Source organism: Nycticebus coucang, chromosome 7, assembly GCF_027406575.1.
Source record: "Nycticebus coucang isolate mNycCou1 chromosome 7, mNycCou1.pri, whole genome shotgun sequence".
NCBI classification, from domain to species: domain Eukaryota; kingdom Metazoa; phylum Chordata; class Mammalia; order Primates; family Lorisidae; genus Nycticebus; species Nycticebus coucang.
The window spans coordinates 5,432,297-5,458,599 of NC_069786.1; the positions used below are offsets into that span (position 1 = coordinate 5,432,297).

Sequence of the window (26,303 nt, forward strand, 5' to 3'; positions counted from 1 at the left end):
TCAATATCCCATAATTCTTCTCAGTAGTTCAGACTATTAGTGTATATTTAAATTCTCTGTAATTATTTCAAAGTCTTAGGATTTTAGATGACCTGTAATACTATTTGTAAACTGAACATCCTGAAAATCTAGATCATCTTTATTTTGTCATGTGAAAAGTTTTAAGGAGCAACGCTGAAATTCAAGTCTGAGGACTAGTCCATCTGAGATCCACACTCCCACTAGAATGTAGGGCACAGAGCCCCCTGCCAGGGTTCACTCCCCAGGGAAGGACCTCTCTGCTGGCCTCTGGCCTGCCCACGCCTCTCTCCTGCCCAGGACTGAGGGGCTGCCTGGGCTGTGCGTATATGGGCATGTGCATGCATGCATTGGTGTACATGTGCATGGGGGGGACAAGTGGGCCTGGGGGCTCCGTCCACCCTCTGAGTATTCTCTCGTCTGTGTCCACTGCCATCCAGCCCGAGGTACTGACCCCTTCCCTGAACCACAGGGAACAAGCCATCTGCCCAGATTTCAGTGCCACCAGCCCAGCAGAAATCACGGGGCTTGCTTCTGGTCACAAACTAGACACTTGTAGAGGTCCTTTTCCTCCTCAAAGCACAGCAGCTCCCTAGAAGGAGGAGGGGGGAGCACTAATTAAAATAAATTGCTCCTCTGGCTGCAACACGCCCAGTGGTGAGTACACGTCCACACACACATGTATACACACACACACGGCACAGAGAACCACAGGTAACGGGGGCCACCTCCTCTTCAGGATACAGTCTAGGAAATCCTTTGGCAGGGCGGCTGTCCCCACCTGGCCTCTGAGTGACCTGGGCTCCTCCTCCCTGAAGTCTCCTCTCCCAGTCCCATTGTGTCCACCTGCAGCTGGCAGAGGATGGGCATTCCACTCACAACCGCTTGTAGAGAATGTCACTGGGAACCTGGGTAGTGCAGACATGGCCCAGTCTGTGGGTAAACAGCACTGGGCACGGCTGTGGCACGGCCCTTCCTTCTGCAGTGTTTTATGTCCAGAGCGGTGTCTTGGTTTGGGTTCCCCTAAGAGAGGAGGCTGAGACAAGGGCTTAGGAACTGGTGGCTTATTTGGGAGAAGAGCAGGGAAGATGTGGGGTCCACGTAAGTGTCTGCTGGCAGACAGGTAACAGACGCTGTCCATACATAAGGCAGGATAACAGTCAGCCTTAAAAAGAAAGTCCCGTCATTTGCAACAGTGCAGATGGGCCTGGTGGGCGTTATACTGAGTGAAATCAGCCCAACACAGAAAGACAAACATCCCCTGGCCTCACACGGGGTGTCCAAAAGTCTGACTGATGAACCGGAGAGCAGAGGGTGGAGCTAGGGCTGGGGGCAGAACTAGGAGACGTGGGTCAAAGCACAAAGTCTTCGTCAGCCAGGAGGAATACGCTCCACAAGGAAAACATAGATACGAATCAGGAAGATGGCAGGTGACGAGGGGAGGGAATTAAACAAAGAATAAATTTCAATGAACTTAAGTCCCTTTCTTGAGTTCAAGGATTTATCGTGCATCAAGGTGACTATAGTTAATAACAATGTATTACAATGTTCAAAATTGCTTAGAAAGTAGATTTGACAACACGCAAAAAAGGTAAGGTAATTCATATGTTCATTAGCTTGATTTAGCCCTTCCACAGTATACTCAGACATTCATATCATTTTCATATATGAAAACATCATAAACATATAACTTTTAATTAGGTGATAAAATTAACAAATTTAAATTAATACTTGAGAAAGAAGGTTACACATACATTGCCTACCTCAACCATGATCAAGGACAGCAGCACCCCACAGGCCCCCTCTATGACCCCAGCCACGCTCCCCCAAATCAATGAGCTTTCCTGGGGCTGAGAAAACACTGGCCAGAGTGCAGGAACCACGTGAGCCCGAGATCCATCCTAGGAGCCTCAGAGACCAGCTGCAGCTATAAATCTCCGGCTACACAAAGTCACAAATTCATGGCCCTGTGCTGTGATTTCGAAACATCAAGCTTGAAAGTCACTGTACAACAAATACACAAGAGAAAACAAAGTCTGCTATTAAGGTCAGCGGTGAGATTAATGTTCTGAGGCATTCAAAGTGCCAAGAATAGAGGCGTTTTCTATTGATTTGCAATGTAAACAGATAACGTCAACTTAAAGACATATCTTGTATGAAACAATACAGTTTGTATACAACTGACTTTCAAGGTAAACGCCCTGGAAGAAGGAAAATATATAAAAATAGATCAGGACAATAAAAGGTGACCAGACGTGGGAATTAGATGAAGAATGAACTGCAGTGAGCTCCAGTCCCTTCTTGATTTCTAATTTGTTGAAGACTTTAACTGCTGGTTATAACACAGAAGAAGAAACATCTTGAATACACTAGCATTAAACATTATTATACCAAACTCTTTCTTAAAACATAAAGGTGTGTCCTGGTGTCCCGTTATGTCCAGGTAAGAACGTGCAGAAGACAGATGTGCAGAAATAAAGATAAAAATTTCAAAGATATTAGTTCTCACTGCCTTATTTTTACTTAGTGCTTGTGAAAGGATTATAGAATTTTATCTTTTTGTTTTCTCAGACTTTACAGGGATGAACAGAATTTTCTTACAGAGAAAATACATCTACTTACATTGAAACACTTAGTTACAAGTAAAACTTATTTACAAAATGCACTGTCCATGTATATAAAACAGACCCCCAATCTTCAGAAATGAGCCTCACATCCTGGAAGGTGGAGGAGAATCATTCTGCACTGGCTGCAATCGGGTCTCTGAACTGCTGTGATTGTGTGACCTCCAATCCGACCTCCCCTGTTCCTGCTGGGCAGGGAGGCCGGTCACAGGGCGTCCTACAGCCTAAAGGCAGAGGGCTCCCTGCACTCTCTGAGGCTGCAACCTTGTTGGCACTCTGGGTCTGCCCCTGCCTCCTTCATCAAGGCAGGTGACCTCCAGACCCTGGTTTCTCCTTTCTCTTTCTTTTTTCTTTCTCTTCTCCACATGGGACACAAGAAGATGGCTTACAGCTCATGGCACACATGGAACCTTTCGTAGGCACAAGAATTCTAGGTCAAAAGTGCCAAAGACAAGTGGCAGCTTGTGTGCAGCTGGCTGTGTGGAGGTCGGAGAAGGACCACTGGGGACAGGTGCACCTGGAAGGTGTTTAATGAAGTCTGTGCCTTGCGCACGAGCCCTGGGCAGGAAGGATCACCCAGCAGTAGGTACCAGAGTCTCAGGGAGGTCAGAGAAGAACCACTTGGGACAGGTGCACCCGGAAGGTGTCTAATGAAGTCTGTGCCTTGCGCACGAGCCCTGGGCAGGAAGGATCACCCAGCAGTAGGTACTAGAGTCTCAGGGAGGTCAGAGAAGAACCACTTGGGACAGGTGCACCCGGAAGGTGTCTAATGAAGTCTGTGCCTTGCGCACGAGCCCTGGGCAGGAAGGATCACCCAGCAGTAGGTACCAGAGTCTCAGGGAGGTCAGAGAAGAACCACTTGGGACAGGTGCACCCGGAAGGTGTCTAATGAAGTCTGTGCCTTGCGCACGAGCCCTGGGCAGGAAGGATCACCCAGCAGTAGGTACTAGAGTCTCAGGGAGGTCAGAGAAGAACCACTTGGGACAGGTGCACCCGGAAGGTGTCTAATGAAGTCTGTGCCTTGCGCACGAGCCCTGGGCAGGAAGGATCACCCAGCAGTAGGTACTAGAGTCTCAGGGAGGTCAGAGAAGAACCACTTGGGACAGGTGCACCTGGAAGGTGTCTAATGAAGTCTGTGCCTTGCGCACGAGCCCTGGGCAGGAAGGATCACCCAGCAGTAGGTACTAGAGTCTCAGGGAGGTCAGGGAAGGACCACTTGGGACAGGTGCACCCGGAAGGTGTCTAATGAAGTCTGTGCCTTGCGCACGAGCCCTGGGCAGGAAGGATCACCCAGCAGTAGGTACTAGAGTCTCAGGGAGGTCAGGGAAGGACCACTTGGGACAGGTGCACCCGGAAGGTGTCTAATGAAGTCTGTGCCTTGTGCACAAGCCACGGGCAGGAAGGATCACCCAGTGGCAGGTACCAGAGTCTCAGGGACAGTACCTGGCAGCACACGTCCCTGGGCCCTACTCTTGCATTGTGTAACTGCCATTAATGCCTGCCTCAATGTTAAGTTTATATTTCACTGAACCGTAGGAACAGAAATAAAGCAGACAGATGGTATGCCAGTACTGTAAACTAGAGTGACTGAGGAGGTACCAGCTACCAGGAGGGGTCCCCTGTGGGACCAGCCTGAATCTGAGTTGGGGAAGCCGTTTCTCTAAGGCACAAACTCAGCTCAGCCTTCACAGATAGGGCTGCTTATTATTATTAGTCCAGAGAACACCTGCCATAAGGAACAGAAAACAATAGCCCCATAATTAGCCTGCCAACTTCTAGGAATGAACAAGGGCCTTGAACTCCAGAAAGCAGGGAGTTCTCTTTGTAATAGTTCAGTTCTCATTGTAACCTCACTCACCCCTATGGATCTTCCAGGGGTGCTCTCTATCCCCCCATCTCTGGCTCGTAAAGCCCCTGAGCTGTGGCCATCGGGTACTGTCTTGATTCCTGAGGACGCTGGGCTCTGGAAGTGTTTAGGGCAACTGTCTTCTGACAGCCTGTCTGAGGCCATGTCACACTGCAAAGCCGTCTGCAGACTGTGTGCTTCTGGGAAGAGCCTTTCGCACACCCCAAACCCCAGGCCTGGACCATCACATATCAGCTGCTAAAAGTGTTTGAATGGGCCACTTCGATGGCTCACTCATGCCTGTAATCCTAGCACTCTGGGGGGCCAAGGCAGGAAGATCCCTTGAACTCAGGAGTTTGAGACCAACCTGAGCAAGAGTGAGACCCCATCGCTACCAAAAACAGAAAAATCAGTCAGGAATTGTGGCAGGTGCCTGTAGCCTCAGCTAGTTGGGAGGCTGCAGAAGGTAAAAGTATTTCATTATCAAAGGTAGAGCTTAACCTGGTCCTTCCCACGGTGGAAAGGGAAATTCACAATCGACAGGGCCTACACTCACATCACTCCACTGTGTGTTCATGTCACTAAAGAAACCTCAGAAAGCATCACAGGGTCTGTTACTGTGGTGATGAGCATCCTTCTTCCAAATACCACAGAACCCGCAGAGTTGGCCACGTCCCTATGTGGACCCCTCCTTACATTGCTCTAACTGCCATAGACTGGACACACACCACATGTACGTATCCGTCTAGCAGGCCCAGTTCCTTATACTGACCATCTCCTTGTGTTGACTGGTTAGTTACAGTCACTGAGTTGGTCAACTCATAGTGTTTCTACTGTATTTCTGATCCTGTAATCCCCTTACACATTTTATTTAAAGACCGCTTTCATCTTCCAACTGAACATCTGAATCCAACTGGACATCTGAATCCATCTGGACATCTGAATCCATCTGGACATCTGAATCCATCTGGATGTCTCCCTCCATCATGGTTCTAGGCTGTGCTACCGTCACCAGCAACACTGGATGAGAAAAACTCCTGCCAGTGTTTGGACCCTGTGTAAAATTAAGCCAAACATCCAGGAGTGACAGGAGCTAGGTAATCTGTAGGACAAAGAGAATATTTGGTGGTATCTACATTTGAACTCTGGGTCTTTAACATTTTGGAGTGACAAGTTTGTGTTTCCTAAGAAAGTTACATCCTGAGAATGCAGCAGGCAGACACCCTTAAACTTTTCTTCAGCGTGTAACGGGGGAAACGTCTCTCCCAAAGCTGACAAGTCTGAAACAACAGTGCCTGGTACGCCGCTGTCTGCCGAGCAGGGAGCAGCAGCGTGTCCTTTCCCCGGGGCTGCGTCCGGGTGAGTCACTGCTGGGCGGGCCCCTGAGACTTCATGAGCAGAAACCCACGCAAGCCCCAGCGCTGTTATTAGGGCCCTATTTTTATATCACAGGAAGATGCAGCCGGTGCTATTCTGGTAACAGCATCATTCCTACAGGCCTGAGGGCTGCCTGCCCCCCTAGTCCCCCTGCCCCCCAGGACAGCTGCTCGGAGTAACCAACTCCCTCCTATAGGAACTGGCCTGGAAGACCCCCTCGCTCCCCCAGCTCCCGGCTCATGTTGGTTGAATGTGGGATTTTTCTTCTCTCCCACACTATTTCTCAAATCCCACATACTATTTGGGGTAGGCTTTTAAATGCCTGTCTGGGGGGGTATGGGTGTCATATTTGCCTCAGGTGTCACGGAGTACATGTAAGTAGCACAAGAGGATGAGGGAGAATAGTGGTAAAAAAACAAAAAGGCCAATACAGATACTCTTGCAGGTTGCTTCAGTGAACCTCTAAACACGACTAACCCTTCTTAGGGCCAGTGCAGGTGATGACTTAAAATTATCCCATAGACATTCACAAACACTTCCCTGTGGGATCAGGAGACCGTCCTCTCCCCACTCCTATTAGAAAAAATAAGGAATGACAATAATATCTGTGAGGTTGTCATGAAGCTCAAATGAGATGAGGCACTTGAAGGCTCACACCTTAGGGGAGCCTGTGTTTACAACTGCGGCCAAAGCACTTGCCACAGGGCCAGGACTCCCCTCAAGCCATCCTTCGTTTTAAATCCTGGCCCCAACCCTCAGAAAACCTTCCCCTCACAGGATGCAGTCCACCCAGTCGCCCAAGTCCTCCCACAGCTGCTACCCCAGGGTGGAACCTGAGACTATTCACATGATGGGGAACGGGGGAAGGTGAATGGCTCTGGCTGGCACCACTTTCTGCAGGGGGATGACAGAGGATCCATGATCAGAAAAATCAGGTGGTGAAAAGGTTTAGCAGAGAGGAAAACTTGGCTTTTCAATTCTGAAGCATCTTCTGCCTGAGCTAGTTTGGTGTCTGTGAATATTTAAAACTATTAACTCGAACTCTTGAATATTTTTAAAAAGCTATTTTATTATTTTTTTCCACTAATCCTGGGTTCTCCTGCATTTGGAGTCATCTGAGTTTTTGTCTTTTGTTTTTTTTTTACACCATTTTGCAACATTGAAATAAGGGACTGTGAGTAACCCATTAAACACTGGGTTAACCCATTAAATGACAGTTCTTAGAAACTTGGTCAAACAACCCCACCACAACAAGTCTTCCTTTTAGCTAACCCCAGTCTCCTACCTCCCTCTAAACCACCTAATCTCATCCTATTGGTATTACAGCCCCTGGGACACGCAGCCAGTGCTGTTGTCACTTTCACCATTGGCACCAGTGTCCTGCTCTGCCTTGGCCACCAGGAGAGGTGGCCCAGGAAAGGTAGCCCTTCTTCTTCCAGGGAGCTGGTCATTGCCAGCCCTCTGGGTCAAACCACTCTTGCTCAGAGTAAAGAGCACGCTGACCCCTGGTATGTCGAGGACAGCAATACTGCAGTGGGCTACGGGAAATTTGCCTCACTGGCACTAAGTTCATGGCTCATGGCTCAAAGAAAACAATTTGGGTCTCTAATCTGCTTTATCCATTCCAGGTTATATAATTTGGGGGCAAGCCGGTAACCCTTTCCAACTCACTGAGCCGGTTCTGAAGCAGAGATACCCACATCATGAGGATGGTGCCAGCCAGCGCCCCAACCACCAGACACAGCCCCTGCACTTCTCTCCCTGGTCTGGGCCATGGTGGTCCTTCCTTGTGACCCAGCTTCATCCTTCGTCTGCCTGGAAATCACTTACTAGTTTTCAGGGCTCAGGCCTGGCCTGAGAAGTGCTCAGAGGTAACCTCCCTCAACCACCTGAGAACAGCACACGCCCTGTGTCCCCCCAGCCCCAGGGAAGATGGCTGTTGTCCTCAGCTGCCCAGCTCCATTACCATCCCATGAATATTCCCACATCACATGAAGAAGGGAAGAAAAGAACTCTCAGACACAAACCTCCCAGTCGGAGTTCATACTCCACGTCTGGGACAGCTCTTCCCAGTCACTTTGTGATACATACATTTTTACCACGTCTCATAGCTTGAAATAGGAAACCACAAATGCTTTTTATTTTAATAGGTGGTGTTCTTATATGCAACTTAAATTTTAAAATTTCAAAATGTATATTCTAGCAAAGTTTTAAGAGTGCTAAGTGACTGCCCCGTGAGAGGGCTGCCGAGTGACAGGGACATGTCAAACGCTTTCAACAGAGTGCGAGCCTGTCCCCTCCCAAGAGCTTTTAGTTGTCTGAGTTCTACAGCCACCAGGTAATTTTAGCATCAATATTAGTGAAAAATCTGTAGAAATCTTTTTATTTGCCAGGCATTTTTATGTATAGTGTTTTATTTAATGATTACAAAATGATATGAATTAAATTAATGGAGGCTCAGAGACATGAAATAATTTACCCAAGTACACACCTGAGCTCAGGGCGGAGGCAGGATTGTACTCCTTGCCTGCAGGCATGAAAATCTTGCCTGTTCTATGCTGCTTGGCTTAGAATTGGAATTAAAACAGAGTAAACACGGTGGGGCCTTGGTGTGTGTCACCCTTTATGGGGGCAAGACATGATTGCAAGAGGGACTTTACCTAACAATTGCAATCAATGTAACCTGGCTTATTGTACCCTCAATGAATCCCCAACAATAAAAAAAACCAGAGTAAACACCACAAGTGAAGATGTCTGGAACAGGAAGCTCTGCTCATAGCAGCAAGGGCTGGGATCTGCCTGTCCCTGGTGTGTCTTATGGACTCCAACTGCCCACACTCGCAGGCCTGCTCACAAAACCACACCTCCATCAAGAGCTCTGGCTTTGTAACATAAGGATAGTAGCAGCCCCTATCCCATAGGCTGCTCTGGTTATTAAGTAAGTAAATACATGTCCAGTGATTGGAACTCTTCCCGACAAACAAACATCTGTGGTTTAGCAGCGCACTCTATACATCAGCAAAGTCAACTAATTAGATCAAATATCAATATCAGGAAACAAACTTGCATATAAACACCAAGCACTGCCAAATCTAATATCTAAAAATAAATAATTGCTAGGCTCATTGCGAATGGCCCATCTTTGCCTGTGGCCATTTTACATGGTCTATGAATTGAAAAGATCATGCTGCTCCCCTGCCCGTGACCTGCCTCACACTCGTCCCTGCAGCTGCCTCTTGGCTGCCCTGAGCATGGCCCTGCCCTGAGGCTCCCTCCCCCCTGCAGTCTCAGATTTTGGTTGCTGACACACAGCTCCATGTGTCCCTATAGTCCCCTCAGGAGGCATCTCCAGGAATCACACCAAGATGCTTCAGTAACACCCCAGCTCCCCCCAGCAGTCTCCAATATTTCTTCCTGCTTGTTCAGGGAGCTCTCGGTCCTCAGTCTGGTGGTCATATATTTCCAACTTGCTCTAATCTCAGACCCCCAACTGCTCCATGGGACAAATCTGGGCCATCGGCAGGCAGTCTACAAGCCACATCTGTGGCTCATCAAGTCTGTGGTGCTGGCTATGCCACTGCTGCCCCACTCAGCAAAGCTCAGCCCCACGTGCTCTGCTCAGAGTCACCCACCTGTGGGTCACAACTGCCCTTCCTGTCCCTGACCTGTGGGAGCTGTCTGGACCCTGTGACATGCCTACTAGAGAAGGTGCTTTGAGCCCCTGCTTCTGGGCAGAGTCAGTGGCCTGGGGGAGCTTAGTGCCCACATTGCCGTCCAAAGGTAATGGGATTCTGGGCAAGGATGACTGACCATCGAACTGAACCTTGGTTCCTACTGACATAATTCCGTCTGGGCCACAGAGCCAGCTCTGACCACATGACCTGGCAGTCAGTCTCACACAGACATCGCATGTGTAAAGAGACTGGGTTTCATCCAGCAGTAAACGGTCAGGGACCTCAGGCAAAGGCACCTGTGCCCAGCTCCTTCTTTCCGTTTGTATCTAAAGCAGGGATGTCACAGTCATCCCTGACCCCTTCTGGGAATTTACAAAGGTTCATAGGGTGCAAACAGCACCTGGAGAGGAATGACCTATCCAGACAGGGCAGCGGTCAGATATAACTGTCACTGCATGTGTAGAATGCTGGCTAGAAATTCCTTGGAACCAAGAATCAGCTCCTTGTCCAGAACCACCTATGGGGCAAATGACTCTGGCCATGGTCTGAACAAGGCTGCAGCCTCCCCCAGGGCCTTCAGGAAACTACACTTAAAAAATTCCACTCTTCACCTTCAACCTGGATTGTTTTGTGGTATTTATGTTCACGTGAAATGTTAACTTCCACCAACTATTTACATACAAGGAACAAGAGGAACCCATCCGATTTGCATCTGCCGCAGAGGACCATGGGGATAAGGTGGTGCCGGACGTGGACCAAGAAAGGCAAGATAAGCTCATGGCCTGCGCATGGTGCATGCAGGGAGCACATGTCCTTGTGTTTATTATGGCCAAGTGACCCAGGGACAGGCCCTGGAAAGGTGCTGTGGAGGCTGGGTCTTCACCGGGAAGGGTCAGGAGGGAACTCCGGAGAGAACGCACAAGCTCAAGCTCAACTGGGTGCCGGCCACGTGGACACGTACACAGCCAGCATCTGGGCATTTCACTGCATGTAAATTATAAGTCGATCCAAAAAAATAAATCTGCCTGTATAAAAAATTACAATTTAGGTCCTTCTTTTGGAAAATAAGTTCACGTCAGTGAAAAGGCATACCTGTTTTGACTTATTTATTCAACTTTATGAAATTGATAAAAATACGTATGACACAAACACTCAAGCAACTCTTTGCAAGTGTTTCTCCATTCAGATAAAAACAAATTATGTTTTCACTTTAATTGGCTAGACTAAAACACAAAGTACTTTAACTATATTGTCTCCAAGAATTCCCATTTCTAGGGAAATACTTTAACTTTCCATCTCCTTGTCGTTTGTTTTCACATAATTACTTGTAAACGCTGTATTTCAATCTATGCTTGGCAATGATTCAGCTATAAACATAAGGGTATGCTTTGAACCCTAAAATGTTTTTATTGTATAGTTCAAAAATTTTATACTTCCATTTATGGTTCATAAAAATATAACTCTGTGCAAGTGTATATTAATTAGTACTTGGTATCGATTTTAATGTTTTTAAAACACAAATTATGATCACAGTACCCGTAGAACAGACTCATTTACAACTTTGATACATAGGTGACCGAGAGAGTTAATATAACTACACAGTGCCGTGTTTATTTCACCTGCCTGACTAAAAAGAAACTTGGAGAAAAAATGTGAGATAGGCTCCCCCAGCCATGGTGCCTCTCGAGGGCAGGACATCTCTCTGGAAGGTGTGACAAGCACGGCCTTAAGCATTCTTAGAAAGCTGGGGACACACAGCTTGCTCATTTCAAGAACAGGCCCTTCTCCCTTCACCCTCGTCCTGGGCGGCCTCCTGTTGGCCGGGCCACCCTGCCCAGAGAGCCCAGCAGATAAGGGTGCTCTCAACATTTCTGAAATATTAGGTGATCGTGTCTCTCAAACAAAATTGGAGAAATACCACCTATCCCCATTAACTTCTTCTGGGAGCTGGAGGGGTTAAAAAATTAAGTCTATAAAATACTCCAGGCACTTTAGTATTATACAAAGGCATAAACAAGTCACTTTATATTTCTTTTTAAAGCCAGTTGAAGTGAGTATGTGCTCTTAAAACCTAACTCTGGGGAGAATCTGGGAGTTTTACAGCAGAGGCATAAAGTAAATCCTCAGGGACCTGGGCGGGTCCGCAAGGCACTCTCACCTGCAGGCGCACACTCCCCAGGGCAGGGGCAAAAGAATCCACAGGGACCTACCCAGGCAGGTAAACTCAGCTGCAGGTGCACATTCCCAAAAGCAGGAGCAGGAAAATCTGCAGAGACCTTGGCTGGTGAATTGGACTGCAGATGCATGCTCCTGAGGGCAGAGGCAGGGGTGCTGAGCCTGCCCAGAGGACAGTCTGCCCTCCTAACTGAATGAGCACTCATGCCACCAGCATGGGAGGCTGCCCCTGAGTCTGTCCCACTTACCAAACACCAGAGGGGTCAGAATGCACTGGCAACCAGCAGGCCAGCAGGGAATTGTCACCAATATGATTTTCTTCAACAAAGTGAAAGAAAATTGCTGCTCTGAGGTAACTAAAACTTCTGCATTTTGTGTATTTCCCAAAATCCATTCAAGCTGAGTTTGATAGTTGAACTGTATATCTTAGAATCCAGGCAAAATTAAGTAGTAAAGTTTATCTGACAAAAAGCAAAAGAGATGCCTAACTTTTCACCAAATTTGCATGTCTTTAAATACTGGATGGAACCCAACGCTGTGCTCCTTGTTAGCTAACATGCACATTTGGCTGTCTTTGCAAGGATGTCTGTTATTGGAGCTAGTAGCAGGACAGACATATAGAGTGCATGGGAGTACCAAGCCTGGGATGCGCTAATTAACCACAGAGGGAAACACACCACTGGCCACCAGACACTTTCTGGAGGTACGGGTTTTGTGCTAATGAGAAAAGAACAATTAATAGCCTAACCTTGCCAGCTGAATGACATAAGTGATAACACTATAAATCACTTCAGGGAAACTACCTGCTTATGCACATTTAAGCAAACTAACATCTTCCTGAAATTAATCTTCCATGCTGGGCAGTCCTCTGAGAGGTCGTGGTCCTCTCCCTGGTGTAGGACACCCCTCAGTTTGGGTCCAAACGTCCTGTGCCCTGAGCAAACTGGTGCCCAAAGCATAGCCCTGTGTGCAGATATTTCAGGCGCGACACAGATCACTGAAGCATCAGTTGATGCTTCCCAGGACTACTATGGTCTGAATGTCTGTGGCCCACTAATTCATCGGATTCTTCTGTTGATGTCCTCACCCCCAAGGTGGTGGTTTAAGGAGGTAGGGCCTTGGGAGATGAATTTAAAAGGGGCCCCGTCGAAGAGGTCACAGAGCAGCTCTCCCCTCTGCCTTGTGAGGACACGGAAGGTGCTGTCTGTGAACCAGAGAGCAGCCCCTGACAGACAACAAACCTGTTGGGGCCTTGGTCTTGGACTCCCAGCCTCTAGACATATGAGAAATAATTTTTATTATTTATAAGCCATCTATTTATTTATGCCAATTCCAGTCTTCCCTCAAATCCACAAAACGTCCAGAGGCTTCTCCATAACAGATGGAGCTCGGGCTAGGAGACCACCATTCAATGCAATATGATGGAACAGTAAGAGTTATGACACTCATGACATGGCGCCTGTTCTGAGCAAAAGAACGCCAGAAACACATGGAGAAAAGACAAATAGCTCTGTGGCCACTGGCAAGGAATCTACAATGCAGTGCACCTGTGGGCCACAAGACAGACCAGAGAGCTGAGTCGCAGGGACAGATCTGGAGGTGCCCGTCAACGTTCCTCATCCACAGAGCACTGGCCACGCTCCCCTGCAGGCTCAGAAACCAGGACGACAGACCACGTCTAACCATTGACTAGACGATGTTAGCCATGTTGTTATAATGTACCAAGCATTAATGCAATACCTACAGTGATGTCTAGACCTTAGGGACTCTTCCTAGTCTCTAAAACCAGCTCCCAACTGTGCTGAACACATGACTTGGTCCTATCTAGTTCAGTGGTGAGTCTGGTTCTTGCCTCTGTTACTTTACGAGAACGTGGAAAGGAATAATACGGTGCTGGTAGGACCACTGCCGCCACAGCCTCCTCAGCCGAGCACCTCTCGGAGGACCCTAGGGGCCTGCCCTGGGCCAGGATTGCACAGCAGTGCCTCACTCACTCAGTCCTGTTCTCCTTCATGCTTCACACCCTCTTGCTTAGCCCTTTTTTCCCTGCCATCCACACAAGGAAACACCAAAGGGGCATGGGATTGAGATATACGGGACCTGGGCTCCATTTCTCTCACTGAACTAGTTATGTTGGTGAGGAAACTGAGAGGGCAGGGACTCCCAGGATGGCCCTTCCGGCTGTAAGGTTTAGGGCTCCATTTGCTGTTCTGCATCTTGCTCGGATACTCAGAACACACATCCAAAGGATGGAGCTACCATAGCTCACAGGAGCTCCGGAAGATGAGCTAAGACTGGTACTTACTGGGTGACTGACACGTGGCAGGCCCCTGCCATCTTGCCCACATGCACTAGCCCACTTCGTCCTCAATTTGGGGACCACGAACAGCAGTCAAAGCTAAGAGCACATGACCTCTCCAGTCCTACTGGAGAATAAGCAAGGCACACAGGGTTTAAAGCTAGGTTTGTATAAATCCACACTCCATGTGCTCTCATCCATACCACGTGGCCAAATGACTATTATTTAAGATTCGTGTCCCGGTGAAACACAGCTGAGCAGCAAACAGCCAGCTCACCACTCACCCAAAGTGGACCAGGGATAAAGTTCTTAGCGGTGCTGATATTTAAGCCCACAAGTTGTCTCCACGAGTTTGACAAAACTACCCATAGCAAAACATAAGGGATGTTCTTACTGCAATACCTCTAAATTTCCCAAATACAGCCCAGTGTTTAGTCAGGCTAACACCATACTGATGGACTGACATATGGACCTAGAACATAATGCTCTTGCTTAAATTACACACGATCCAATTAAACTTTTATTAAAAAGTATCCTTCTTATAAATAAAGGATTTTTTAGCTCACAGATATAATGTAATTTTTATAGCACATGACACTCATCTAGGGTCTCTTTTCTCGCTGTGCCACAGGGATTCTCAGAAAACCTAGCCCCACACATTCACGCATTGACTTCCCTTATGAAGTGTTTCCTTGGGCTAAATTTCACATAACTTCTTCAATTTTAAAAAAAAATCAAGCACTTGAAGGCATTTCTGGCTCACTGTAGATTACTAAAATTACTAGTAAGTAATTTCATGGCCTTTGGCATCAGTGTCAGAGATAAATTTTAACATTTAACAAAACAGATTCCACGAGATCTGAAGACAGAATACAGCAAGGAAGTGTGTGTGTGGGAGTCCTAGATTAATTTTATTGGGAAGTGAACTTATTTACATGCTCCAATCCAAACTCTCTAATATCTGACTGCTTTTATACAGAAAAATCTCATTTTCATTCTTGGGGGAGAGAGGGGAGGCAATTAATTTTCTCATCACCATAACAGGAAGGGAAGATGAACAAGAGCCCTCTCAGAACTGCCTCCTGCCTACAGTTGTGGGGCTGGGGCTGCCTTCTTCCCTCTTCCACTTAGGATTCTGCAAACAGAAATAAGAAACAGCGGCTACAGTCTAGATGGTGATGGTGATGATGATGTAGAAGATGATGATGGTGTTGGTGGTGATGATGACAGTGGTAGTGATGATAGTGATTATGATGATGATGATGATGATGGTGTTAAGGATGATGATGGTGTTAAGGATGGTGGTGATAATGGTGGTGGTAACAGTGATGATGATGATAGTGATGATGTAGAAGATGATGATGGTGGTGATGATGATGATGATGACAGAGGTGATAGTTATGATGATGGTAGTGATGGTGGTGTGTTGATGATGACAATGGTGATGATGATGGTGATAGCGATAGTGATGATAGTGATTATGATGGTGATGATGGTGGTAATGATGGTGGTGATAATGGTGGTGGTGACAGTGATGATGATGGTGGTGGTGTTGATGATGATGGTAATGATGATGGTGATAGTGATGATAGTGATTATTGAAAGTGATGGTGGTAAGAATAGTGGTGATGATAGTGGTGATAGGATGGTGTTGATGATGGTGATAATGGTGATGATGATGTAGAAGATGATGATGGTGTTGGTGGTGATGATGATGATTACAGAGGTGATGGTTACGATGATGGTGATGGTGATGATAATAATGATAGTGATTATGATGGTGGTGGTGATGGTGATGATGATAGTAGTGATCGCAGTGATAGCGATGATAGTGATTATGATAGTGGTGATATGATGATGGTGGTGATGATGGTGATAGTGATGCTAGTGATTATGATAGTGATGATGGTGGTGATAACAGTGGTGGTGACGGTGGTGATAGGATGATGTTGATGATGGTGATAGGATGATGATGATTACAGTGGTGATGGTTATGATGATGGTGATGGTGATAACGGTGATAGTGATTATGATGGTGATAATGATGGTGATGGTGACAGTGATAGTGATGATAGTGATTATGATGGTAATGATGGTGATGATGACGGTGGTGATATGATGATGGTGATAGTGATGCCAATGATTATGATAGTGATGATGGTGGTGATAATAGTGGTGGTGACGGTGGTGATAGGATGATGTTGATGACGGTGGTAATGGTGATGATGATGTAGAAGAAGATGATGATGGTGTTGGTGGTCACAATGGTGGTAAAGAGGTGACAGTTATGATGACAGTGGTGATGGTAGTGGTGAGGGTGGTATTGATGATGGTGGTGGCAATGCTGATGGCTATGATGTATATGTGTGTAGACTTATCATACCCCCTATAGAATGAGACTTTTTCTTCCTGTTTTCCTTTTTCCTAGAATTCTGGAAAATTTATCTAATTCCTAACTCATTCAATATCTAGCTCCAGCCCCATGTTCAGTCCCCCCACGTTCAAGCCCTAAGCCCTTGGTCAGTGTTCAGCGTCACTCTTATGACCCATACTACAGTCTGGGCATAGCTTTACCATGAATCATTAGCTCAGTCCAAACACTTGCTGACGTGCCTGTCTCCCTCCTTCTACCTGACCTTGTGCTGCACATACCAACACTGCAGATACTCAGGGAATGCCAAGTGAATGGATGGATGCTGCTGCCCACTAATGTTCTGGGAATACACAGTTCAGATTTCCTCAGACCCATAATAATTGATTTCATACCAACTTATCCTAAAGAAGTTCACTATCAAAATTATTAAGATAAGGTTAAATTGTACTTAATGTAATTTTCAGTTTTTACTCACAGTGAGTCACTTATTATCATCTGATTATTAGGAACCTAGGTTGTTAATTCATGTTTAGGATCCCTTGGGCCTACCACATACTATAATCCTATTCATTCCTCCAGAAACTCCATGGGTTGGCTGCTCATAAAATTCTGCCTATCCAGCTGCCAGGGAGCCCTGCACCTGCCTAGGGCAAACCTGACTCCTCTCCTTCCTTCGCCTTCTTTCTTGGCAGCTCTCTTGCCCTATTTTCCAGAGTTATTTGGTTTGAGCAAGCTAATCACTTCCCTCCTTCTTCTGAAATTGCTGTGACCAAGAGATACAAGATAAATCTCCTGAGACCAAAACTTATGAGTGATTTATTCTTTTGAATTTGATGCATCTGCTTTTAATTCTTCTTCTTTTTTTTTTTTGTTGGTCACATAAGTCAGGAGGCTTTTATAAATGTTTATTATTTTGCTTTCAAAACTCATAAGCTACTTAAATACCATTATCATTATTCGCATGGGAAAAATTATGAAACTATGCTTACGTTAACCAGAGATCATTTCTTAATTGTATGTGAATTTTATGTTTTGACAAATAATAATTTTATAATTTATAGAGGTTGCATACAATGTTATATGTTTACAATGAGGAATTATTGAATTGAGCATTTTTTGAACCTGAGAGATTCAAGTTTTTTTGATGTGGACAGAAGACTCAGTATTATTAGAAAGGATAAAATAATTAAAGAAATAAACACTGCCAAATTGCAGGGGCATATCTCATGATCATTCTACCTTTCTATAAAATTTTCAGCATAACAGGGCAATTCATGTTTGTAAAGGGAGGTAAAATACTGTCTTTTCCTGCCCCACTGAGCAAAGGCTCTACCAGCACTTCTGGGGATTAACACAAGCAAAACCTTTGACAATCAGAGTCCAACTGGATGACAAATTCAATCATCAACCACATCTTCACAGCCGGCTCAGGACTGGCTAAAGAGTGTCGCTACAGGAAGTGGTGGCATCTGGAGCACACACACACCAGGTGACTGTGACTTCTGGGGACTTGGGAGGCAGCCAGGTAAGGAGAAAAATGTGATGTAAACATTTGTTTAAGAAAAAAGAAAAAAATAGGTTAAGACTGATAAAGTGCCAAAGAGGCCCAGGGAAGGGTGGGGGCAGACATCAGCATGGACAGGGGGGTCAGGCAGTGAAGGGTCAAGAAACTCCTCTAGATAATCCCAGACAGCAGAAAACCCAGGGCTACCCTAGGGAAACTGCCCAGTAACAAAATTTCTTACAAGTATTATTGGAAGAAAAAAATTAGCAGCAACTACAAAAAGCTTGATAATGGTTAAAATTGCACCTGATCAAGTGTTACTATCTAAAAAGTATCATAATTATTAACTATTCTCCCCCAAAAGATTTTTTTTCTAAAATGTAACATGGGAAAATTAGACTTTTAAAAATTGATAGCCACAAAAAAAAAAAAAATCAAAGTAAAGGATGCTAAAAGTTGTGAAATTTCAGAGTTTCTAAACAAACGAAAAAAGTTATGTCATAATACTGGTTATAAAATATGCACTGGAAATACCTGAGCTAAAAGAATATAATTTCAAGAAATAAAACTGAAAATTTAAAAAAATAGAAATCATTTTGCAGCAACGTGTAGTAGAGGATTTTCAGCCAGGGTGCCACAGTGCACTGCTGTGCCCTGAGAGGCTTTTAGGTGTGCCAGGAAAATTTTTAAAGATCATTCATTAAATTATTTTCAAAGGAAGTTCAAAGGCATTTCCACACCAGCTGCTACACCAGCACCCCTCCCTCGTTCCCAGGCTCTCCTCAGAAAAGATTCCCATAGGAATATGCTCTGGGCTCATGGAGCTTGAGAATGGTACCATTTTGCACTGCTCTCATTTTGCATGTGTTTCTGCAGGCTGAGAGTGCAGAGACCAGCACTGTCTCACTGACACGAGAATCTCAGTGCCTGGACTGCACATCTCCTCATCAGAGCACTTTCCACACACAGCCATTGGAAGCTTCCTGGGAACGAATCACCTCTGATTTAAGATTAATATTGACGCTTACCTATTTTTGGCCCAGAGGAGTCAGAACAGCAAAAACCTCACAAAGTAAATGATGGAGACCCAGAGGGTGAGTCCCGTGGCTTTGATGCAGCTCTTCCCCTAACTCACGTGGTCTCTGGTGTTGGGCTCAGGGCACGACCATGATGCTTAGGGAGGCTTGGTGGCTCCCACCCTCCACCCTGGGGCACTCCCAGGAGGCAGATCTCCTCCCCAGCCCTTCACATGGGGATGGACCACGGTGGCTCCATGCAAACCACAAAGAAAAATAAGCAGCTGTAGGCACTTGGGAGAAAACCTTGTCCCCACTACAAAGGAAGGCCCAGCACCAGCCTCCCTGGCACAGTCTCCCTGGGAGTAGGAAGATGCGTCCTCAGCAGGAAAGAGACAGCACGGACTGAGTCTCACAGGGACCTCACTCACGAGGCCCAAGAGGTTCCCCATGATCTCTGGAGCACAAGATGCAGATTCCTAATGTTGGAAGCTCTCGTCACAGGCATGCATCAGAAAGCAGCCATCCGATCACCCTTCTTGGCCCATGTCCGACTCACCACTACCATGAGAGGCCTCAATGCTCACACCAATTACCACGGGATGCGCCAGTGTCATAAACGGTCCTGAGGCAGGCGCTCTGCTGCCCAGGCCTCACCCAGGTTCTGCACGGAGCTTAGCAACCATGTTAGTGGCCTACAGGGCATTCTGCCCCTAAAAGCATTTTGCTCAAGTTCACTACTCAACCCACATCCTACAGTTCCCCAAGTCTTTGGATCTGCATGCACAGTCTGCTTCCTGCCAGGAAGGGCCCCAGAACAACAAACACAGGCATCCCCTGTCCACCCTTCTGCTCCAGCCTCGCTCTAGCCAGCATGAGGGAGCAGGCCCAGAGGGCGAAGGGAACACAACACCGCCCAGAAGACAGCACAGCTTGTGACCATCCTCTGCAAAGTTTAGCATTCTTTGCACGTGGACTCCCAGGAGGGAAGGGGCAGGTGTGAGGGCAGGCACAGATGTGCCTTCCAACTCAGGTGGCAGTTTCAGCACCTATAGGATGCAGTGAGGGAGGACAAGATATACCATCACCTCCTACAAGCCACCTGCCCTCCATGCCCCGCAAGCCAAGGTGCCTCACACACACACTCTGTTTCACCTATCCTGAGTCCTGCAGGAAACATCAGAGCTGCAGGTGGGTGGGCCTTGTGGGCCTTCCAGCTGTGCAGAGACCAAGGCCCTCATGGCCCTGTGGGCCTTCCAGCTGTGCAGAGAGCACGGCTCTCAAGGCTCTGTGGGCCTTCCAGCTATGCAGAGAGCACAGCCCTCATGGCCCTGTGGACCTTCCAGCTGTGCAGAGAGCTCGGCTCTCATGGCCCTGTGGACCTTCCAGCTGTGCAGAAAGCACGGCTCTCATAGCCCTGTGGGCCTTCCAGCTGTGCAGAGAGCATGGCCCTCATGGCCCTGTGGGCCTTCCAGCTGTGCAGAGAGCACGGCCCTCATGGCCCTGTGGGCCTTCCAGCTGTGCAGAAAGCATGGCCCTCATGGTCCTGTGGACCTTCCAGCTATGCAGAGAGCACAGCCCTTATGGTCCCCAACCCAGCAGCTCCTCAGGGCAGCCATGGGGCCCCCTCTGGGGTCCCTGGGGTGGGGCCATGTCCACCAGTGGCAGCATCAGGTGACTCCAGCTGGACAGAGACTCAGGATGCATCCAGTGCCCAGTGAGACAGGATAATAGCATGAGACTCCACCTCCCAGTGTTTGATCACTAAACTATGTCATGAATTTAATACCATAAAATTAAAAAGTACACACACAAAAATATCACTGTAAACTTTCTCAGCTCTAGCATGGAATTTAAATGTGTGTCCACTCATATTTCATAATTGTTTACACTAAATGTAATTTGCACCTACGAAATTATTATATAGCTTAGATTTTGATAATTTAAAAACTGGCTTCATTTTTTCCTATATCTATGGTCTCTATTCTTAACAATGCAAGTGAGTCGCATATGTTTTTTTAACAAGAGGAAACAGACTGCTATAATTGATTTGTTTTCCTTTATTGAAAAGGACGTTCCTTCCTCCCATCATCAGTGTGCCACTGCTGAATTTAATATTGCTAGAAACAAATGTCTAATGGGTGTAGACACACCTGCGCAGACTCTGGGACACAGTCTGCGCAAATATTTGCTAAATGCATAAATGAATAGCTGCGTTCTACATTCAGTATGAGAATAAGATGAGCTGCTGTCCTATCTCCAGTCTGGTTACTCTGTGGAAGTCTCCTCCCCTTTGTCTTCTGCTCTCGAAATCCCACCCACTGGTTTATGGACTTGAGTGGAATGAGGTCCACTCAGGCTACCTGGGGCCAAGAAGGCCCTGGCCTCCCCTGGAGACTGTGGTCTGAGACGTCTGGGAGAGGCCTGAAGCCGAGTTCTCAGCCCAGGCCCATGGGCAGTTGTGGCTTACACCTAATTTTGCATTTATTCCTCTTCATAACCCCCAGGGAAGGCGCCTGTCTTGTTCCATTGTGGTTCCTGCTGTGTCCAGTACACTGAGGCCATGAACAAGGGCAGCCACTCTGAGAAACACACAGGTGCTTCCATGGAGCTCAGCATGGCCTCCACCAGGAGCCCAAGGATGGGTCTCTCCTTCTTGCCAGAGCGGTTCATTTGTCTGGCGGGGGCTGGATGCTAAGTGCTCGGAAACAGAGACTCAGATTCTTGAGTTTGATCTGTGGTAGAGGCTTCACTCCTCACAGGTGTTCAAACCCTAATACATTTCAATGCTGGTGCCACCTCAGGTGAAGGCGAGCTCCTGCCATGAGGCAGGGCCTGCAAACACCAGAAGAGACTACCCTGCTCAGGGTGGGCAGCTGGCTTTCCCTGTGGAGTCAGATGTACGTCTGCAGGGAGGTCTCTGCCCTGTGCCTGGCTCCCACGCAGCCCAGTGGGAATTTGTCCCTCACTCAGGCTGTTTGCAAGATCACTGAGACCTCAACTGACTCTAAGCTTTCTGATCTCTGCTGAGGAGGGAGCCTTTGATCAGGCAGGTCTTTCATCCTGCCCTGACACACCCGCCTTTCCATTCAATGCTGTTAACACCTGTTGCCTTTCAGACCCTGGGCCCATGATGGTCAGTCTACATATAATATTTACACAGCTATGATTTAATACAAAAATAAAATAAAATAAAAGTGAGCTAATGGGGCTACTTGTGACAACATCTCTGCCTTGTGGGAGATATGGTGTCTTTACAAGTTGCCATAATGCAAACTGTTAATAAATATAAGACCTGTTTTTAAATTTATTACTATTGATAATTTAGTTATAATACCCATAAAACTAAATCTACTATAATAGGCTAAGTATCTTATCACTTCTTTAAATACCATTGGCAACAAATTGCTTATAAATAAATCAAATAAAATACTATACAATGAGAATACATCCATCAACGTCCTGATTGGCTATTTCTGCCATAGCTAAGCGGGCAAACACAGACTAATACCAGTCTTCATCACTTACCTGATTGCTGGAATTATATTCAAACAACAGACACAACCAGACTGAAAATAGCCCTGAGCTGGTCTTCAAGGTGAAGAAAACCTTTACACATGGCTTTCCTGACAGGCTCTGCCATGGCTGGACCCAGGGCTCAGCGCGGAGCCCTGCTTTTTAATTTGCACCATGCTGACTTTATGATCCTCACTGTCCTGGAGTTAGCTTTATTAAGCACACAAATTTAAGTAAAAACTACTGGGGCCTGACTAAAAACAGCATCTCCTCTAGGGTCTGTATGAAGAACTAAATTGTTACCACGAAACTGGCAAAATAACGTGCATAAAATAAAGGCATCCCAAGTTAAAAAAAAAAGTGCTATATCCTCATCTATCTATAATACAGGATCTCTGCAGCTGGAGAAAGTTCTGCGCCTGCTCACACACACCCAGGAAATCCAGGCAGAGGCCGTCTCTTTCTTGCCCTGAGGCCTGGGGCTGAAGGCTGCCCTTGGCCAAGAACACAGACCCAGAGAAGGGGTGCAGTACCCACAAATCACTGAACCCCCAGAAACACAGATGGAAGCCGTCGTGCTATGGACAGATTTCCACCAAGTTGAAAAGCGGGTGTTTTCTAAATAGCAGCCTAAACGTCATACTGCCAGGCAGTGTGCAAAAGTGAGAATGCTCCAGAACGCTTGGGCCAGCTGTGTCTGCTCTGGGCTGCAGGAGAGAGGGACACTGTCCTGGCAGGGCAAAGTGACAGCCCAGCCCTGTGGACAGCATCACCTTGTCTCTGTGACGCCCCCAGCATCCCAACCACTTGAGGGAGACACTCGTGTTTAATTCCACTTTAATCCCAACAGGGAGGTGGGAGCCACATTAAAGGCCCAAAGTCCATGTAGTGAAACTGGGCACTTGGCAGGTTGGGGGAATCTGCAGACACTGACACTGTAGCTTTGCTCTATCTCATGTAGCTGCTCAATCAATAAACACAAAGCAAGTTTTCACCGGTTCCTTGAATACTTCACTAGAATTTTCCAATTTGGGATTGAAATCACATGACCAGAGCTCCAGATAACTGCAATAGCCATATGCAGAATGAGAATGTATTTAAAAGGGCTAGGGTAGCCTACTGTTCCTACTGGGAAGTATTTTTGATCAGTGTAGGTATTCTTTTCTGTCTCATACAAATCTGGACAGAGGAATCAAATACACAAAAAAGTGTACTGGTTCATGAGTTATCTAACTGCTGCACATCTTACTATGGGCGGCGCCTGTGGCTCAAAGGAGTAGGTCACCGGCCCCATATGCCGGAGGTGGTGGGTTCAAGCCCAGCCCTGCCCAAAAACTGCAAATAAATAAATAAATAAAATAACATAAAATAAAATCTCAAATAACTAAATAGCCAGTGTCGTCCACAGACAAGTGCAGCACTCTGTACATGCACTCTGGCAACCAGGCACAGATTGCTCTATGGATACACAGCACATCTTAGTAACCCGGGCTCTCCACTGTGTTTTCACTCTCACTTGATGAACCAATTCTGGCAGTAAATCATTTCCTAAAAGTCACATTCATTATTCCTGATACCTTTTCTCACACTGTTTAATGACAACTGTTTCCTTAAAGGACTAAATAATGTGAGAACCCGAGACGTATAAAGAGGTCATTTGAATTCACTGGTGGAAACAGCACCAAAAACCATTTCCTGAAATTTATAATAGCGTCAACTAAATTTAGGCACCTTGATATTTTCTGTATATTTTTACATCAGACAGCTTCTTAAAAATCATACAAATCCCTTAAAGGTGTTCGACGACAAAGCCCCCCCTGCACTCAACGCTAACAGGTATGTGTCCTCATCTTTGTAGAAATAAAAGAAAAGCGAAATGTATAGAAAGTTCCATACCTTTGAACAGGATCAGTCCACGCAAGTTCCCTTTGATTTTAGTCAGTTTCAGTTCCATGGGTCATGTCCTTTGGAAAATGGAAGGTAAGGATCCCACTAAAGTGATTAATACACAAGAAAACAGACTTTACAGTTGTCCATGAGGACAGAGTCACCAACAGCAACTTTAAGGGGTCTGTATGGTTTTGAGCCGCTAGCATCAACAAGGCTTTTTACATCGTGCGGCTCACGAATGGCAAATCACAAACGGTAGTTTGTGGGTTTAAATGCATAAAAATGGAGTAAGTTCTATATAAAGCCAATCATTTCATTGCTATTTTCCAAATTCATTAAAGGAGCAATTTCTAAATATAAAAATATCAGTTTTAGAAAGCCACTCATACACACCCCTGGAAATGTATAATTATGTATTAATTAATAACCCAAATTATTCACAGTATAGTGGTACTTATTGTAAATCAAGTATAAGGTAAAATCTGGCATTCTCAAATCTAAGGAAATGAAACATCTTGACACACATTGTTGTTGGTTTTTTTTTTTTTTTTGCAGTTTTTGGCGGGGGCCGGGTTTGAACCCACCAGCTCTGGTATATGGGGCCGGCGTCCTACTCCTTGGAGTCACAGGTGCAGCCCGACACACATGGTATTTTGAGGGAATAATAAAATACCCGTCTGTATATATGCACATACATGCACACACAAAAGCGTAAACAAGCAGAATGAGGTGACGTCTGCTCCTCTGTCAACTCTTTATATTGCTTCTTTTTAAAAATTGAAAAAGTTATGTTAGCCACAGAATCATCACATAGCTCACTTTAACGGGCAGCTTTGGCCTGACCAAAGGTGGCTTCAGTCACATGAGCTTCACATAAACAGCTGTGAGTACACAGCAGTGTGGCCTGTCAGGAAAACACACAGGCTGCCCTCTGTGAACCACAGCTCTCCTGCTCCAAGGCTCCATCAGCTTAGACAATAGCTTAATCTCTTTTGTACTCATGGTCCCCAACTATAAAAGTGGAATCTATCTCTTGTGTAGCTTCATATATTACTGAAGCTAAAAATATATGTGGACAATAACTTTTAATATCATAGATAGGGATTGCCCTGAAAACTAAAGAAGACAGACGCAGACACACCTGCCCTGGTGCTGGATGTCACGTGCTCAGGGGCATGAGGCTCTCTAGTCTCCTCTCTGACCCGAATGTGACAGCTGTTTAAAGTGTGAGGAGCCAGGCACACGTCAATAGCTGACACTTGTGTTAGGTTGTCTTGTGTAAGTTTTATTTGGAACCTACCATTATTTTATCACAATTTTTAAAATCATTTTTCTATAGTAAATTTGCCTGAAAGGAACCACAACTTAGAACAGCCTGAGACATACAGCTGCCTGCTGGTCTCACTGCTGCTGAGGCAGGGGGTGCAGGGCCGGGGCAGAGTCGGTCAACACATGCTGTGCAGAGTTCTCAAGGAAGTTTTTTTTTTTTTTTTTTTTTTAAGAGTCAGAGTCTCACTTTGTCACCCTCGTTAGAGTGTTGTAGCATCACAGCTCACAGCAACCTCCAACTTTTGGGCTTAAGCTATTCCTTTGCCTCAGCCTCCTGAGTAGCTGAGACTACAGGCGCCCACCACAATGCCCAGCTGTTTTTTGTTGTTGTTGTTGCAGTTTGGCAGGGGCCATAGGTGCCGCCCTCAAGGAAGTTTTGAGAGGCAGGGCAGGTGTCCACAGGCAGAGCTGTGAGACCCTCAAGGTCTCGCAGAACCGCTGGACTCCACCCAAGAGCACCGGGGACTCCCGAGGACTTGGCAACTGCACATGGCTCCGGCTGGGTGATACTCTCCCCTCACAGGACCATCTATGGGAAGCTCCACTAGCCCTGTCTTCCCTTCCTGCAAAAGAGTCATTTGGACCTTTCTGGCAGGTTCACCATGCTCCCCTGGATTAATGGAAATGGCTTCTTTCCCCTCCTGTCTGTAGAAACTGTGAC

The 26,303-nt window shown here is 46.4% G+C and overlaps 1 protein-coding gene across 4 annotated transcripts in view; it reads right to left on the reverse strand.

The window, feature by feature from the left end:
* DLGAP2 (DLG associated protein 2) overlaps positions 1 to 26,303 on the reverse strand; it is a 594,688-nt gene that overhangs the window by 314,267 nt on the left and 254,118 nt on the right. The window contains exon 1 of one of the 4 annotated variants that reach the window (XM_053598121.1): positions 24,320 to 24,416. The exons of the other annotated variants lie outside the window; for them this stretch is intronic. Coding sequence (XP_053454096.1) covers positions 24,320 to 24,377 — 58 coding nt within the window. The 5' untranslated portion in view covers positions 24,378 to 24,416. Of the gene's footprint in view, positions 1 to 24,319; positions 24,417 to 26,303 lie in introns of those variants that run through there. 4 annotated transcript variants of the gene reach the window in all.